Genomic DNA, 17,718 nt, shown 5'->3' on the forward strand with positions numbered 1-17,718 from the left:
TATATTCCTCAACGCCACGGCAGCCCGCGTCCACATTAGACGCTCTAATCCTGCCACTTTAAATAGATGAATTAATAAAGCAAACGAGCGGCTAATAAGCTGACTGTCCTGCCTTTTTGAGGCGGGGGAAGGACTCGAAAGTGCGCCAAATTTGTTTGCAGTGGATCAAGGCGAGCCGCCTCTGCTTCACTTTCTTTATCTTAATTCCGACTTGAAAAGATATAATTATCTAGTTTGAACAGAGCTGCTATCAAATCCTTCTTTGGGCCGGGAAGGGGGGCGTTGGAGTGGATTGCGGCTCTCTGAGCCGCTCCGTGCAGCCGGAGATAGCGCGTAATGAAGATGTGGAGGCCTGAGATACAAAGGGCATTAACCTCATTAGCATGAAACCTTTTCTTCTTACCATTGTGGGACCCTTTCAGCCGCCTAATCCCCCCTATTTTCAAAGCTTGGTTTGTAATAAAGCTTTTAGGTTTTTTTTTTCCAAAGCTAATAGTATTCTCTGATGATTTTATTGCTGTTACACTACATAGGACGTTTACCAAAAAAAAAAAAAAAAAAAAAATCTTGGTCACCCTATCCCTTTTCTTGTACTTAAAAAAAAAAGTATATACTTTCTGCAGAAATAAGCCTTTTATTAAGATGAGAATTTTTTTTTTTTTCTGGAAAGGCCAGTGGGAATTTTGACATGTCTGTGCTCCGTGTTTGAGGCATTCTGGATCTGGGGAAATGAGTGGAGGGAGAAGGTGACTTGTTTAAGAAAAGGGGAAGAGGTACTGTTGCAGTGACTGTAAAGCACTCGGGACAGCCATCCGACAGGGAGGTCTTGCTGTCAAAGCAGCTCGAAAGCCAACTTCAGTTTCCGGATACCCAGGGTAGCACCTGTCCCTTTGAGAAGCTAGCCTGGAATTCTCCAGGCAGCTCGCCTCACCCCAGCATCCTCCTGCAGCCAAGTGTCCCCCACAATACACACACCTTCCCAGAGCAGTCTGCGTGCGTGAAAATATGCCGTGGACAGCCAAGGTTCTCCAGAGGAACCAAGAAGGAGAAAAAAAGGAGAGACAGGCGGAGATAAAGAAAAAAAAAGAGGGAGAGAAACCAAGAATGAATTCTACTTTAGAAGAGAGGAGGGGAGGAAAAAAATAAAGAAAAATTTCCATAGTGCCCTATAGTCCCCACACGTGCACGGAATGTCTAATCTTAACTTTTCAAGGCAGGGTGTTAACAAAGCTTGTATTTTTGCCCTGCATTGTAACTTGGCCTTATCACAGTGTAAAGGGTGGGGAGATTGTCCTAAATTATGTCCAGGCGGCCCCCCTGGATCCGTGGATTAAGAGATTAAAGGAGACCACTGGGCAAGGCCTCCTCTTTCCCCTTCATATTCCTGGTATGATAATTGCTTAAACTGATTTGCACTTTCACAAAAGCTCGCAGGACGCTTTGTAGCTCGAACAGAACAGACGAGGTTTCTCTATCAATGGAAATAAAACTGATTAATGCAGCCTATCAGGATAAGAAGCAAATGAAGCATGCAAAAACAACCTCGTACCCCCAGAAGGGGGAAGGAGGAAGGAAAAAAAAAGCTAAGTTTCCTCCAAGACTGGTTACAACTTTTTCTTTAATGTTAAAATTAAGAGTTGAAGGTTTCTCGGAATGCTTGCCTTCTAAGGCTGCTGAGGGCCTTGGGCTTGCCTCCTCACCTTCAGCAGATTGGGGCCCGACAGAGAGGAAGGAAGGAAGGAGGGAAGGAGGGAAGGAAGGAAAGAAGGAAGGAAAGAAGGGAGGGAGGAAGTAAGGGAAGAGAAGGAAAGGAAGAGAAGGAAGGGGGTGGGGGAGGAGCTTGTACTTTGGGGTTTGAAGTCAGAAGCACAGTTTAAAAGTCCCAGGATTCTGATTCTGCTAAGCGTTTCCTGCAATCCTAGGGGAATATTCTTCGATGTGTAACTATACGTCTGGATTGAAACAACAACAACAACAACGACTAGAAGTTAAAAAGAAGTAAACATTTTTTAACCTGAAGTTCAAACCAAAGTCCCTCAGGGAGCCTTGCAATGGGCAAAAATCTGGTTGGAAAACTTTCCTCCCAACCCTTTTCTGAAGGACTTAAGTTTTCCTAATCCTCTCCCTTTTCCACCCTCATCTCTCTTTAAAATGCCCAAGAATCCATCAGTCTGGCCCTTTTGTGGGTGAGGAGCCTGGGTTTCTTGAGCCTCATTGGAGAAGGACCACACTCAAATTATAGATACTTAAAAAAAAAAAAAAACTCACTTCAATTTCTCAAAACAACTACTCTGAGGGCATATTGATAAATCTTTATTGACAAAATATTGACATTGACATACTTCTTGGAAGTATATAGTGTGTTAGAATTCTAACAAATTAACACAAAACACAAAAATATTTACATTCTGGTATAGAAGACATTAAGGAAGCATTTGTCACTCTCTTTAGTAAGTCTATGATCTTGGAATAGAAACTCAGTGCTTGAAAACTTGCCGCCATGTCCTTGGCCACACTTAACATCATCCCCGCTAACTACAGTCCTTCAGTTTTTGAAATAGATAGATTTAAAGTTTGGGAATGGCCTTACAGCGAATGGTTGAATTCGGCCAATCTCTCCAACCACCAAAAGGAGTTTACTTCGTGGTTTTAAGCCTTCGGGATGTTAGGAAAGGGAATGTTCAAGAAATAGAATTAATTTAGGGTTTTTCTTTCCCAGCACAAGTCCTGACTCCTCTTGTGGGCACCCTCCCCCGCCACCCCCAGCCCCCCATCCTGCTCCCCATTTCTCTGTAAGAGGACCACTATCGCCGAGCCTACTTCATTTACCTTTCACAATCACTTTGACGTCAGAAGGTATCAAAAAGTGTTTACAGACTGCACATTTCTCGAAAAAAAAATCAAAATAAAAAGCACACAGAACCTGTCTTTAAAAGGAAAAGAAAATTACAATTCATTTTCTGTCTTTAGACACCATTCGCCCAACAACTGCTACATGCAATTCAAGTTTTTGAACAGGTGTGGGATGGGGCTGGATATGGAATTTCGATTGCTAGTATTACTAATTATTTTTAAAGATTGGGGGGAAACTCTGCGAAGTGCAAAAGAAAAAGTCCTGTGCCTGGTTGGGGTTTTCTTTTATCATCATTATTATTATCATTATAATTTTTTTTAAATCAGGACTGCGATAAACGGAATACCTGCCAATCATCTTGTCTCGCTGGGTTGGCGTTTGACTGACAGCTTCCCTTGTTCAGAGCGCCTTCGGCTGTGCCCCATTTGGATCTCTCTCTCTCACTCTCTCTTTCTCTCTCTCTCACTCTCTCTTTCTCTCTCTCTCGCTCTCTCACTCAGCTGCCTCTTTAGACAAGGGTTGCATGTTGATCAAGAAGCCTGCGTCCTCGGCCATCTCCGCGCAGCCTGGGATCAGGACCCTGCGCCCTCGCTGCCCAAAGTCCGCGACGCGCCGCCGCTCTCTCTGACTCCCTCTTCCTCTTCTCGGTGAATGTGTGTGTGCGGTTTGTTTTTGTTTTGTAGGTTTTTTTTTTTTCTTTTCTTCTACCCCTCCTCTCCCTGTCTCTGTTTTGCTCCGTGGTGTCCGTTTCTGTGGGGTTCGGTTTGTGTTTTTAATCATCTGAGGTCACGTCTATTTCCTCGGGACTCGCCTGTTTGGTGGCGATCCTCCACCGGTTAATATGGTGCGTCCCTTTTTTCTTTTGTTGCGAATCTGAGCCTTCTTCCTCCAGCTTCTGTCTTTTGAACTTCGTCCTTCGGTTCTGAAACCATACTTTTACCTGCAGACGAGATGCAGAGGGGGCGCATTAGTACCTCTCCAGCGCCCTCCTGCCACTTCCTCCTCCGTGTGGCGCCTTCGAGAGCCCAGTCCCCCAGCTGCGCATCCGAAGGGCGGACCTCCCCAAGGTCTCCCTTCTGGGAGCCGAGCTCCTAGTGCTGTCAGCTAGGAAGCCTCGCTCCCTGCCCTTCTGGGCCCCGGCGGGGCGCTTCCCCCAGGCTAGATGGTCCAGAGGGCACAGTGCCCCTGCACGCGCCTGGCCCTGAAGGGGACACCCACCTCCTGCTGAGAGCAAAAGCCTTGCAAACCCTGGGAAACCCCTACAACAATAATAAGTAAGGTAAAATAAAAAGACAAGTCCCTGACTCCCTCTACCTAGCTAGTGCAGGGAAGACCTTATTCCCGGCCGGCTCTGGCAGCTTTCTTGTGCAAGGCCCAATGTGCTTTCTATTTTGTCTGTTTCCGCAGCATTGCCTAAATATAGCGCTTCCTCTGCAAAGCCTCGGCCCTGGGTAGGCAGTCAGGATTTGCCTGAGCTTCCTCTTCCTTGCCCAGGACTCTTGCAGGTGAGCACGAGTTGGGGGGTGGGGGAGTACTGGAGGAAGCCTGGGGGATGGTGGGATGCAGAGGCCTGGGGACCAGCCCCGCTGTACCTTTCCAGCTAGGAAAAGAAGCTCAAAAGTGAAAGCTTCTGAAAGACCTTGGGATAAGGAGGAAGTGGGAGAGAAACTAAGAAAGAGGAGAGGAGAAGAGATGGAACTCCCTCCCTTCCCTCCTCCGGACCAGCCCCAGGACCCACCAGGCCCCAGCTCGCACCCTGGTCACATCACCTCCCATCAGAGCGGGGCTGGCGGCCGCATCTCCCCAGAGCAGCTGCTAGAGGTCCGGCGAGCAACGATGTAGGGCTGGACTGCAATCCCCATCACCTCCCTGGGGGAGCTGGGCAGTGGGTCCCCTTCAGCCACCATGCAAGAAGCCAACATTGTCCCAGCTTCTCAGCAGTGCGGTACAGTGAGGGAAATGCTGGTGACGGCATCTCCCCTGCCCCCAGGCCTGTCCCTTCCCGAAAGCAGCAGCCCAGGCCCCTGAAGCCCGCCCCACTCCCTCCTTTTAGAAGGCCGGCCCAGGTCCCGGCTTGCTCTCCCCAATGCCCCAGTCCCCCAAAGTGCCCCATGAAAAAGCCGAGCTGGAACAAGGCTGAGTTTAATTTGCTTTGAGTTTGCTAATTGAGGGGGAGGACGGTTCATTTCTCCCCGGCGCTCGCCCAAGGCGCGCGTCGGTGCGCTCGGGGCTTGACACGCACACAAAGACTCCAGGCAGCATGGGCAGCGAGGCGGACAAAGACCACCGCGGCCTCGGCTATCCAGGAGAAATCAGCCGGGCCGCGCCTTGTGCCAGGCCCCGCACCAACCCGCGAGGCCCTCCTCGGTTTTGTCCAGGGGGACGTTTTAAAAACAAAAGCCTCGACCTCTTTGCGCCTCCCAGAAAAAGTGTTACAACTTAATCTGCCCCAAAATGTTACTGTTTGCCGGGAACTTTGACCTCGCCTTGCGGCTTCACGTACAGTAGTGCCTACTGTAGCCCTAAGCGCCCTCCCCGACCCCAGCAGGCCGGAGCCAGGCCCCCCTCCGAGCCCTGCTGCGCCACAAGGGTCTGTCCCCCGAGGCAGCCCTTCTCTGCAGCCTTCCACCTCCATTTCGCTGATTTAGGGACGCACCTAGGATGTCTGGCCTCTGCCTTCTGATTCTCTGATCCCCCCAAGGGGAGTAACTGGAGCCATAGGTGTGAACCTTGGGTCTGCAGTAGCACAGAACTCATTTAACCCACTCCCAGACATCTCCAGACTCGAGTTTCATGCATCCCCACCCCTGCCCCTCACCTTCTGCGCTCTCCTTCTCCAGGCGCCCACCTGAGTCCCAGACTCTAACTGAAAGTCTCACCAAAAGTGCACAGGTGTCTTAACCAGAAACTGTAAGTCATGCCCAGCCAGACCGGAGGGAGCTACTCAGCCGGTCTCCCCAGAGCCTGGGGTGGGTCGGCTCTTACAGCCCCTTGCTGGAGCCCAAGGAAGCCAGGCAGCTCAAAACTTATATGTTCTGAACCCAAGTGTGGAACCACCTCCAGCGCTCTTTGCCAAAGGCCGTCTCGGAGCTCCGCACTTGTGTGCCAACTGCAGGGGGCCAGAAAGTGGGGTGGGGTCCTCGGGTGCACGCCTCGCTCACCTGAGTTTCCGTGAGGCTGAGGCTGTGCGCCAGCTGCTTCCTCTCGGCGCCCACCACGTAGTGGTTCTTCTCGAAGGCGTGTTCCAGCCTCAGAAGCTGGGACGGGGAAAAGGCGGTTCGGATCCGCTTCGGCTTTCGGGCCAGCGCGTTGTGCAAAAGGAAGCTCTCCGGGCTTGTGTCGTTCCCTGCCAGGGGCATAGCAGAAGTCCCGTTAGAAGGGACCGTCCTGGCCGGCCGGGCGGCACGCTTCTCCCGAGCCGGGCTGGCGGGGCACAACGCTCATGGCCTTTGCGCAGCCGGTGCGGATCGGCCCGTGGGGACCCAGGACCCTCCAGAGGTGCGCGAAGGGGACGCCGGCCCAGCTGCCCGCCCGGAATACCGAGCCTGTACCCGTGCAGCACCCACCCAGCAGCTGCCCGGGCAGGAAAAGTCCCCAGGCTCCTGACCTCGGCGGGCTTCGCAGCCGCCGCGGCGCCACGGGCCTCACCGTCTCCGCGCCCGGGCGCCCGGGGCAGAGGAGGGGCAGCAGAGCCAGGCCCCGGGATTGGCGCCCAAGACCCAGGGAAACTTTGTCTTTTTTCTAACCTTGGGGAACTTTAACCCCCGGGGTGGAGAGGCGGCGGGCCGCTATCCAGAGTTTTTTCGGGAACTCAGTTTTGAATGATTTAAGTCTCTTCCCCTCCGGGAAAGTGCAGAGGCCGGGCATGTGGCTGTGGCCCGGCAGGTACCGAAATATCGCAGGAGGGTGCTCCGGGTTGCCACAGCCACTGCCTCCCGAGGACCCGGCTTCCGCACTGCCCCGCTCCAGAGAACTAGAAGACGCGAGCGAAGGGATCGAAACCCAGGGGCTGCCGAGTTGCGGGCGTCCTATGGGACTGTCCGAGGTCCCAGAAGATCCCGGCTACTTCGGGCCTGGTGGGGGCACCAAGAGCGTAGCTGGCAGAGAATGAGGAAAGGAGCCATAAACTGTGAGCAAAGCCAGAGTAGTTTCAGGTTCACTCAGGAGGGTGGGAAATCGATTCACTTAAAAACCCTAACAAAGAAAAACAAACTGACAGTTTAGGCGAGAATGGGGGCAAATCCGGTCCCGGAATTAGGATGAAAGGTTGTTTTTGTTTTGTTTTGTTTGTAATTGGGGGTGGTGGTGGCATCTACCGGACTCTAGGCTCTGGCAGGAACGCGAAGGGTTAACGAATGGACAAGCCGCCGAGTATTGATCGGCTGTCGCGGGAGGTAGGTCTTTTCCCCCAACTCCCACCACTAAACTAATTACTCGTCCGCTTTTCTGGAGTTTTAACTTTCCTCCTACCCCCACCCAGAGAAAAAAAAATCAAACAAATTAAAAAATAGCAAGAAGGGAAAACACTCAAATAGACCTTTTCGTCCAGCCTATCTCCTGATACGGTTCATTTCTTTTAAAACAAAAACAAAAACAAAAACCAGACCGAACCCGCCTCCCGCCGCGGGCGCTCTACCCCTGATTCTGAGCAGGTCTTGGCGAGAGTGCCGAGCCTCGGAGGTTACTACCCGCGAGGGTTCCAGGCTCCTCCCCAGGCCTGGAAAAAAAAAAAAAAGGAAAAACAAACCCCCAGGCTTCGCTCTGGGGGCGCGAGGGTCTCCTCGCCGCCCGAAGAGGGTCGGAAACTGAGAAGTCGCGGGGCTAGGCTTGAAGGCGCGAGGAGTGGGTGGCGAACAGGGTCTCTCCCGCAGTCGAAGGCGAACCTGGCGGCCGGGCCGTGGCCGTGCCCCTCGGAGCTAGGGCAACAAGGGCACCGCGGAGGAGACGGAGAGCCTGGGTACCCCGCGGGCTCCGGGACTCCTTGGCGGCGGGCGCTCTGAGAAGGCTGTCCCAGCCTGTCTCCACCCGAGAGCACTCGGGGACAACTTCTTCGTTTGCGCTCCTCTCTAAGGGGTCCAGCGGCCCCAGGCCAGCCCCCAAAGCGGCCGCAGCTTCGAAGACTGGGGACCAACACCATGCCCGGTCCCTCGCTGCCCAGTTTCCGAACCGGGCGCGCGGGCCCACGAGCTGGAGGCACCTCCTCCCAGGCCTTGCCAAGCGCCCACCCGGCGCAGGCCGAAGACCGGACAGGACGCGGCGCGCCGCAGCCCCGCGACGTGGCACGTACCTTGGAAGCGGTGGCCCAGATATCGGTAGCGGTGGATGAGCCAGGGGTAGAAGGTAGACGGGTCCCGCTGCTGCGAGGCGAAGAGGGGGTGTGGCGAGTGCGAGGAGGGCAGGGGGTGGGCGGCCAGGGCGTGCGGCGGCGGCACTGGGTGCACGGGCACCGCGGGGTTGGGCGGGTGCGAGACCGCCTCGGCGAACACCAAGTCCGGGTTGGAGTAGACGCCCCTGCCGGCGGCGGCGGCGGCGGCCGAGTGGAAGCCGTTGAGGAACGGGTTTATGGGGCTGGAGTTGGCGTAGCTGAGCGCCGCGGGACGGATGGGGTCCTCAGAGCGCGAGGCGGGCAGGGGACTGTCCTTGGCCACCAGCGACTCGATGGTGAAGCAGCGCTTGGGCGCCGGCTGGAACATGCTGCGCCAAGGAGCGGGCGCCCGAGGCTCCCGGCTCCCGGCGACCGCGGCACGCTGCCTCCGCCGCCCGCTGCCCGCGGCGAGGACGGACGAGAATTGGGGACTTGTTTGTTTGGGGTGGGGGTGGGGGGAGGAAAGGAAGAAAGAAAGGAAAGGAAAAGGAAAGGAGGGGGGAGGGGGGAGGGAGAGGCAACGCCGAGGATCCCGAGAATCTTGCACCAAACGCGCCCAACCTGGAGAGAGGGGGAAAAATCCTTCCAGAAGAATTTGCAGGCGTGGATTGGGGTAATTTTTTTTCTTTTTTTTTCTTTTTTCTTTCTTTCTTTCTTTTTTTTTTTTTTTTTTTTTTGGCGAGATGGCGTGGGGGGATCGGAGTTAGAGGCAGGGAGGAGGGGGGGAAGTTTCTCGGGGGAGGCAAAAAAAAGTTTTCTCTCCTCTGCAAAAGGCGGGCAGGGCGCCCTAAGTCCAAGGACAATCCATGGAAGTGTTCGCTTCTTCACAAGTTGTGCAAACGATTTGTTAGTTCATGAGCCTAATTAGTGCGGGGATCACATAAACAGCTTCCTCCGAAGCCTGGTAAATGGCTTGATGATTGGTCGCTATTACTCGCCCTGAGGTGGAAGGGGGGAGACTCTTTAAAGTGCGTCAGAGAGAGGCGAGCGCCTGGGAACCCGGAGGCCTGGATCCCGGCCGAGTGTGGAACGGAGTCGGCGCCGCTGCCTCGGCCGAGCCTCCTGCGCCCGCCAGGCCCCCGGCCTCGCCGCGCCTTCTCCCCGCGCTCCAAGCTCACTCGCTCCCGCGGCGCCGGCTGTGGCTTCTCCTCCTCCTCTTTCGCCTCCTCCTCTTCCTTCGGCCTCCTCTCCTCCTTCTCCTCCTCCTCCTCCTCCTCTTCCTCCTTCTCCTCCTCCTCTTCTTCCTCCTCCTCTTTCCCCACCTCCTCCCCTTCTGCCACCGCCTCCTCCTTCACCACCACCACTCCCTCCGGGGCAACCGGGTCCCTGCAGAGTCCCCGGCCCGCGCCGCCTCTGCTGCGGCCCCCTGGATCCCGAACTGGTGGGACAGACGGACAGACGGACACGCAGATCCCTCGCGCCCAGCTCTCGGTAGCTGCTGACCCCCGTGGCCCCGCGTCCGGGAAGCTGGGCTCGCCCCCGGAGCACCGCGAGGGTAAGCAGGCAGGGATGGATTCCGGGCGAGGGCTAACGGAGCTGTTCGGTTACATCAGTCCCCACCTCCAGCGGAACTCCAGGCGGTTTCCCAGGTGAGGATGGAGCCTGGGCTGGGAGGGGGGGGTCCTCCAACCACGCGTAGCGTCGAGGTTCCGGGGTCGCTGCGTTTGCGATTCTTGACCCGGTTTGTTCGTTTGCAAGTTGAGATAGAGCCAACGATCCTGCCCAGGCGACGGGCTTCCCACCAGCCCCACAGGCTCCCAGATTTTTCTCTCTTGGGAGGGTGCTCACCTCCTTCCCCCAAACCGTTCCTAAGGGTAATATCTGGGACCAGGGGGTCCAAGGTCAGGGAAAGGCGACGTGGTATTACTGTTATTGTTACGCTGTCGTTATGACTTGCGTTAGTTGTGTCATTATTATTGCTGCTGTTGTTGTTTTTTTATTTTTATTATTTCTATTATTTTCCGCCATCTGTCGTCCCAGGGGCGGGTTGCTGTGCAGGGCTTGCAACAAGGCACTGCAGATCGCGTCTCCGGTCCCAGGCCGTGTCCGCATTTTCGAGCTCGCCTTCGGTTTTGGGATGATTTTAGGGCCGAGTTCCCTCGTCCCCATTGGCTCACGCAGCGGCATAATTATGATCACATCCCCCAGGCTGCTGGCGCTGCTCTCTGTTTATTGGTGGTTAAAGATCTATTATCTATTCATCAGCCGCTTCTTTTTTCCTTTTTTTTTTTTCCTTCTTGCCAATTGCATTCTTCTAAAGTGAAGTACCAGCAGGTATTTTGCACGTTTACAATTAATGAGAAAAAAAAATCTGGCATCCTTTAAATCTATTACTTAGAGGTCCATGCCATTTCTCTTAAGGAGGAAGAAATGCCTGTGTTTGGTGACTAGGTTGCCGTGAGACCCGAGAAAAGTCGATTGGGAGGGGGGAGAAGAGCAAAGTCCTGAGAGCCAGATTGCTTCCACCACCAGCTTCATCAGTGGAGGGTCTGGGTCTTTGGACACACTCCCCTGCTTGCCCAACTACCCACCTCCCTGCCCTGGGGGTCTCCCCTGAACCTCTCTGGTTTCATCTGATGTATTTTTATATTCAAGTCAATTTCTCGACTTCTTTATTCCGGGCATAATTTGTTTTGGGGTGGGGAGGGGAAACCCTTTAGGAAAACCCTCCAGGCAAGAGAGGAGGTTAGAGGTGTGTTTTCTGGGGTTGTCTGGGTACCTGACCTTAGCTAAGAGAGATCATCTGTGCCGCACCCCCGCCCAACTTTCCCAGAGCATGCACGCATATACACATTCACACATAAGACAGGTGTGGGCTTTGGCTTTGCCCTCATGCCCAGAGAAGCCTGACCCTGTCTCAAGCTTCAGACCTCTGACGCCAGCTCTGGGCTGGGGTGGTGCCTGGGTTTTCACCCTTCCCAGGTTCTTGTGGTCTTGCTTTGCAGCTTTCTGCCTCCCTCCCCCATCCTTTTCCCCGAGGCCCAAGGATACAGGGTGTTCAGTCCAGCCTCTTGAGGTGGGGTGCATTTGGAGACGCACCTCCCTGTGGCCTGAACCACCGACCTCCAGATATAACTGTCTCCAGTTCAGAAATCCCTCCCTCTGTTAAGCTGTAGGGACACAAGCCCCACTGTGCCCAGGCCGGCAGGGAACCTGAAGCCATCCGGAAAGGGGGTTGGCTGTTGCCAGCAAGCCTGGGGTGGAGGTAGAGGTCAGACCTCCATTTCCAAAGCCAGAAAGAAACACCCGATTTAGGTGGGCTTAGCTCATGGTTCCTGGAACCAGAGGGAGAGGTCCTCCTTCTCCTTGGAAGCCTCTCCAGGAAGGATGGAGGGGCAAAATTAGGGGTACTAGAAGCCCTGCCATGGCTGCAGGGTGGGGAATGACCATTTATTTCCCAGTATTAGTGATCTTGGCTGGGGGCGTGAGAGTAGATGACCTTGAGGGCAAAGGGGATCCAGTTAGCGTCTGGGAGGTGGAGTGAGGCCCGCCATGGTGTCTAAAGCGTAAGGGTGTTTGACCTTTTTTAAAAGTCAGAGGCTGGGCGCTAAAGTGTTGTTGGTACTCCCTTAAACCCTTTCGTACCTTTGGCTAGGAGTGTCTAGGGTGCCCAAGGAAGTGAGCGACAGTCTGGAGCCCGGATCCCCTCCTCTTCCTGCCAGAGGCAGGAACGTTTGGCCAGGGCAAAGGGCCCAGCTTGTTCAGAGCCTTGTCTCCCTTCCTGCAATATTGTCTGTAGGCCACCCGCCTCTTGCAAAGTGTCCGGAGGTTTGCCCCCAGGTCTCTGGTGGCCGGCAGGTGGGCAAGGGTGAGGGAGCAGCAGGGTCCATTTCCTCTGCCCCAATCACTGGCAGCCCCAAGTCTTGCTCAGGCCCACGCAAGGGAGAAACGGGTTTGGGCCACGCAGAAGCCCTGGAAGCCAGATAATCTATGCTAATTCATGCAGCCCGGGACCTGAGGAACTCGGGAAGGTTCGGACTGCCGCCCCCACGAGGGACGTGTGGGAGAATTAACTAGGACAGTAACTCATTAACCAGCCTGGTGGGTGAGCCTCACCAGGGCCCTGGGCAGTCTGGTCTGGACTCGGACCCTGGGCCAACTCTACCCCTGCTCCTCGCACCTCCAGGCTGCCCCTCACTTCATTCGTGGCTTAGGCCTTTGCAGAATCCGGCCCCTCTTTGTTCCCTAGCTGCCCTAGAAGGATGGGTGTTTGGTTAAGTACTGGAGCGTGCAGGGAGCCCCGAGGGGATGTCTGAGGCTCCATCTTAGGGCAAAGGGCTCTCTTTCCTTCGCAACCCAAACCACCTCAAGTTGGGCTCTGTAGACTCAGGAATCTACGCTAAACAGGCAGCTGGACTAGCAGACCCAAGATGAAGGTTTGAATCTGGGATCTGTCCTTTACTGGCTGAGCCATCTTGGGCAAACACCACAACCTCTCCCCACCTCTGTCTTGTCATCTGTAAAACTCTGGCCAATGCTGCCCGCGAGGCAGTGGAGGGTAGAAGTCAGGCCTGTTTTGAGGAGTGATAGAATCCTTCTGCTTCTTGATTATGGTGGTGATTACACCTCTATGAGCTTGTTTTTCAAACTCATAGAACTATATACTAGGAAAGGTGAATTTCACTGTATGTTACAGGATAATGAACCTGCCCCACCCAAAAACAACAGTCAGGTCTGGGTGACCTTGAGCAAATTGCCTGACCTCTCAGTGCCTTTCTCTTCTGTGAACTGGAGATAAATAATAGTATCTTGCCCCTTGGGGTTGTTTAAGGAGAGAAGCCAAACAAAGTGCTTAGACCCTGATTAGCACATAATGAGCTGTAATAAAAGTTAGCTCCTGTCCCTGACGTTGCTGTTATTATTACCTGCCCACCTCCAGGGCTCGTTGCTGGGCTTCAAGACTGAACAACATAGTTGTGCAAAAATAAGCTATGGCTGGTCTCACACTCCTGCCACTAGCTTCTCCATGCTCCTCCCCCAAAAAACCTGAGACTTCCCTTGGCAGGTGCTGGGGTGAGAGAAGCCTGGATTCCTGGCTAGTGGGAGGCATCAAAGGGCAGAAGTTTGGGGGCGGGGATCTCTCATAACTATCTGCTTTGAGTTTTCTGCCTGGGATACGTTCATTGCCTCCTGTAATTCGGGATGAATGCCAGGTACTACCTGGGGTCCCGACCTTGGCGACCACTTTCTTGATCCTCAGTTTTCTTATCCGTGAAAAGGAAATATCAGTATCTTAACAGTTGTTGAGAGGAGTAGATGAGCTATGTTTGGCATAGTCCCCGTTCATCAAATATTGTTAGGCCATGGCCTGGTGTGGTGCAGCCGCCTGGTGCACCCCGCCACATCCAGGACCCTTCCGGTGAGCCGGTTCAGGTTCCGTGAGCCCACACTGTGAGCCCTCAGCAGTGGACGTCAGCAAAGGGTGAGCCCTTTCCCGGGGCCGAAAGAGGGAAAGGTGTTCGGGATGGGGAAGGCTCAGAGCTCGGTTAAGAATTCCTCCAACCCACTATGATTCCCGGTCACCCGGCCTCTCCGAACGCGCAAGGAGAGGGTGGGAAAACGAAAAGAATTCATACCTTTAAAACATGTTTCTTTAAAAAATTGTTATTAGAGCAAAATCCCTTCCTGGCGCTCTCCCCGAGGCTGCTCCCTGGGCCAGGATCCGCGAGCGCGCAGCGGCGCCTAGTGGCGAGGGCCGGAGCGGGCGGCAGAGCCGCGGAGCCCCTGAGCCCCGTGCGCTTGGGGTGTGCTGGGGTGGCGCCCCACTGCCAAGCTCTTGCGGTGACCGCAATCCGGGCAAGGAGAGGAAATCTATGGAGGCTCACTGACTACAGAGTAGAGAGGACGACTTGGAAATGCGTCCCTCCTCCCTCCATCAGCTCCAGCTCTTGGAATCCCAGCTCCAGTCGGGCTTCTTTCCGAAGAGCTCAAGGAAGGGGGAAGGGGTTCCGTTCTAAAAATGACGAGGCGGCCGTGATCACCTGTGCCAGGGCGATGGCCAACTACCGCGCAAATGCACCCACAAATCCATGCCTGAGGTCCCAGATCCCGCTGCCCAGCCATGGTGATTCAAAGAACGGCCCCCTGTTGCCCAGCGCTGGCCCCACGTGGGGTGGAGTCAGAGGAGCTGGGGTCACAGGGCGAGGCTCTCCCAGCTTCGCGCCCCCTCGTGGGCGGCCAATGATAGCTCGAAACAGGGGTCCTAGTGGTTATTGCTGAGGTGGCGATTGGTCACCAGACGGATTGGGCGGCCACGCTGGGCCGGCCCGGTGACCGGCCCCTTCCTCTTGGAGCCGGCGGATCCCATCTGCCTCCGGGCAGGCTAGCCTCTCCGGTGAGGTGAGGCCGTGGAATCCTCGCGGGTTTTGCTGGAAATCCAGGCGGCATCCTCCAGGTAACTGTCCACCTGGAGGCCAAGCCCTCCCAGGGGTGTCTGGACCCTGGTCTGGGCCTTTGCTGGCCCAGGCGACTGCAGGAAACTGGTGCCGTCCTTCTCTGGATGTCAGCAGGAGCTTGTGAACTCCGCGGGCTCCCAAGATCTATCTAATCTTAGACCTGACATTTCAGAGCCAGGAACTCAGCACTGAGATCCTTTGAAGCTACACGCAGGACCTGACCCTAAAGTTTTACCTCCTTCGCCCCGTTGAAACGCATCAGTCCCTCAACACACAGGCTGTCTGGATTCACCGCTGAAAGCAAAGACACCGAATCAAAGCACGTACGCTTTCTTTCTCCCGCAGCTGCCTTCAAGTGAGTCTAAGGCCAAGCAAAGATGAATGAGGGACAGACTGATGGACAGAGACAGGCAAGCAGGAATTAGGACCCCCTGGCCTTGCTCAGGCAACTGCTCCGCAAGGGTGGAGATAGTTCTGTCTCTCCTGCACTCGCTCTTCCCAGTGTAGGCAGTGTTGTCACACTCCCCACCACCCACCCCTAACACTGTAGCTCCACTGGGCCATGAGGGCAGTGACTGTTGCCAGGTGCTCCTGGGAGCCAGACTAGATGTCTAGCAGGCCATAGGACCAGCACGGAAGGTGGGGGACACACCTTCTGACTCCTCTACTGCCTTCTTTGGCATCTTTTCGTTTGAGACTCTGCTGTTGTCACCTGTGACCCACCTTGTAAATTGGGGTTCAGTCCTTTTAGGAGCTCCTCGGGATTGTCAGCACTAACAAACCATCAAACCTGGGGATGGCTTCTGAAACACGAGTGACCCACCAACCCCTCATTCAGGAACTGAATTGTTTCTTCTTTCAGTACCTTTCCTTTTTTTTTTTTTTTTTTTTTTTTTGACTCTGGGGGCCTGGCAAGGGCTTAGAGAGGGATCCTGGCCATTTGAAGAAAAGAAAGAAACTGGAGACTTTCTCCTGGAGGCTGCAGGTCTCCCTGAAACCTGGAGAGGATGCCTGGAAGGTTTAGAAGAAATTGTAGCATTCAAAAACCCGTTTGCTCACACCCCTGATCCCAGTGAACTTCAGAATCTGATGTGGAAGGAGTCATAATACCCATTTTCCAGATAAGAAAACTGAGGCTCAAAGAGGTGACACAAAGCACTCTCACCTCCTGGCCGTGCATGCTGTTGGCATTCCACGAGGGGCCCTGGGACCGCCCTGCCCCCCTCCAATATTGCCAGACACCTACAATCAAGCCAATGAGAAAAGAAAGCGGCGAGCCCCCGCAGGCGGACGGGGGCGCCCAAGCCATCGCCAGCAGCGAGGTTCGTCCAGGCGGCCCCACGTAGTGCGACTCCGGGGCTTGCCTGGAAGCCTCTTGCCCACCGTTGTCCTTCAGGCCACCTTTTCCGTCCTCAGGCCTCGCTCCACGCCCTTTTTCTCCCCTTCCCTGTCCCCTCCTGCGGATTCAGGGTTTAGGGCAAGAGGGCCATCAGCGGCCTCACTGCGGCCAGGGAGCTGAAGAGCTGGCAGGGCAACGCTAGGTGGCCCGGGCGCTCGGAGGCCGAGACTCGGTGTGCCCCGCACCCTGGCGTCGCTCTCGTGGGCGCCTTAGAGCGACCCTGACCCTGCGGAGCAGCGCCTGCGCCTGCGGACGGAAAAAGCGGAGCGCGGTCGAGGCTCCCCTCCCAGGCAGCAGGGTGGTCCGAAGGCCCCTGGTCCAGCCGCCTGTGCCTCAGTAGCTCCGCCAGCCTGCGCGGACCCATCTGGGACACAGGAGAGCGCACAGGGACAGGGAGTTTCGGAAGAGGCACACGTAGAGGGTCTTCCCGCTCCACCACCCCCTCCCCCCCACCCCCGTCCAGACGAGACCTCCTCCCGAAGCCCGGGCCCTGGCGGCCTTTAATTACAAGCAGTGGCCAGGCTGCCCCCAGGGCTAGCGGGGGGGGGGGGGGGCGGGGAGGAGAGGGCTCCTCCAGTGGGGGCCCCCCCGCAGCTGCACCCCTGCCCACCACACTCACATTCCGGGGCTCGTAGCGTTCGGGGGTTGGACGCGCCAGGCCCCGCTCCCCTAGTTTGAGTCCCCTCCGCGTGTGGGCGCGGGGACACAACGTGCGTCCAGCTTCCGCGCGGCCCCGTGGCCAGTCCCCGGCGGCTGGCGGAGAGGCCGAGTGGGGCCCGAGGGGACCTACGGGTCGGGCCTCCGAGATCTCCGCGCTGGGTCCGCCTGTCTCCCCCACCACGGCGGGGACCCGGAGAGGCCCGATCGCAGCCGCCCTCCGCTTAGCCGGCCGCCCGCGGCTCGCCGGGAGCAGCGCAACAAAGGGTGGCATCGCGGCGGCGCGGGCAGGGACCTCATTGGTTCAATATTAGCTTTTCATTCCAGTCTATTGTGCCCATCTGAGATAATATTGACTCTGAGGTGAGAGCCCACAGACGACAAAGCTTGTCTAACACTCGGCGGCGGGGCGCTCGAAGGGAAGAGAACCAGAAATGGAAAGTTAAAGGCACTGCAAACAGAAGCGGCTATCGCGGCGGCGCGCCCCAGGGCGGCGGACGGCCCGGCTGCGGGGCGCTCTCCGCGGCGTGCGCCCGGCCTCCGAGCGGCGAGCGGGGCTTTGGCAGAGGGGCTCTGGGTGCCCAGCCCGCGCCGAGGAGGGGCACTGAGCGTCCCCGTCGAAAACAGCCCTAGCTTAGCATGCACTCCCATCTTCCAGACGATTGATTTTGAGGTCCCGCTCGTAGGTAACTGGAGAAAACCGGATTCCCCTACACAACTGTTTTAGCTTGCCAGGAAGCCAACGTCGGCCTCGGGGATATTTTCCCCTTTTAAAAGATGAAACTCTTCAGGGTAACTTCTCTGTCAGAGCGTTTCTCCTATTTCTCCAGCATGAGAAGAATAAACACTCGCAGCAATTATCATTAAGCTGCATTACTTGGAAGTGCGCGGTTAATATCAAATTTCTAACTGCATTTTGCTTTGCTTTGAATCGTCTCCTTGCAGCCCATCCGCGGGTTTCTTAACTGCCTTCTAACCGCAGCTTTAAAGGGCCTCTGAAACGTCAAGTCTTGCATATAAAGATTCGTTTCAATTTCCAAATTGCCTC

The 17,718-nt window shown here is 55.6% G+C and overlaps 2 protein-coding genes across 3 annotated transcripts in view; one reads left to right on the forward strand and one right to left on the reverse strand.

Moving 5' to 3' along the window:
• Window positions 1-2,292: 2,292 nt before the first annotated feature.
• EMX2 (empty spiracles homeobox 2) lies at window positions 2,293-8,890 on the reverse strand. Of its 2 annotated transcripts, XM_026494225.4 has the most exons (3): window positions 8,142-8,879; window positions 6,016-6,200; window positions 2,293-3,794 (listed from the first exon to the last, which is right to left on the reverse strand). In XM_026494225.4, the coding sequence occupies exons 1-3, from the start codon at window positions 8,545-8,547 to the stop codon at window positions 3,627-3,629; spliced, it is 759 nt and encodes a 252-aa protein (XP_026350010.1). In that variant the 5' UTR covers window positions 8,548-8,879; the 3' UTR covers window positions 2,293-3,626. The 2 variants fall into 2 exon arrangements, with proteins under 2 accessions (XP_026350010.1, XP_026350011.1); XM_026494226.4 differs by lacking the exon at window positions 6,016-6,200 and having other exon boundaries at window positions 3,691-3,794; window positions 8,142-8,890.
• Window positions 8,546-17,718, forward strand: part of LOC125282748 (serine/arginine repetitive matrix protein 2-like) — a 59,253-nt gene continuing 50,080 nt past the window's right edge. The window contains exons 1-2 of the mRNA XM_057308594.1: window positions 8,546-8,657; window positions 9,088-9,714. Coding sequence (XP_057164577.1) covers window positions 8,546-8,657; window positions 9,088-9,714 — 739 coding nt within the window. The remainder of the gene's footprint in view (window positions 8,658-9,087; window positions 9,715-17,718) is intronic.

This window comes from Ursus arctos, unplaced genomic scaffold (genome assembly GCF_023065955.2).
Source record: "Ursus arctos isolate Adak ecotype North America unplaced genomic scaffold, UrsArc2.0 scaffold_7, whole genome shotgun sequence".
Taxonomy (NCBI): Eukaryota; Metazoa; Chordata; class Mammalia; order Carnivora; family Ursidae; genus Ursus; species Ursus arctos.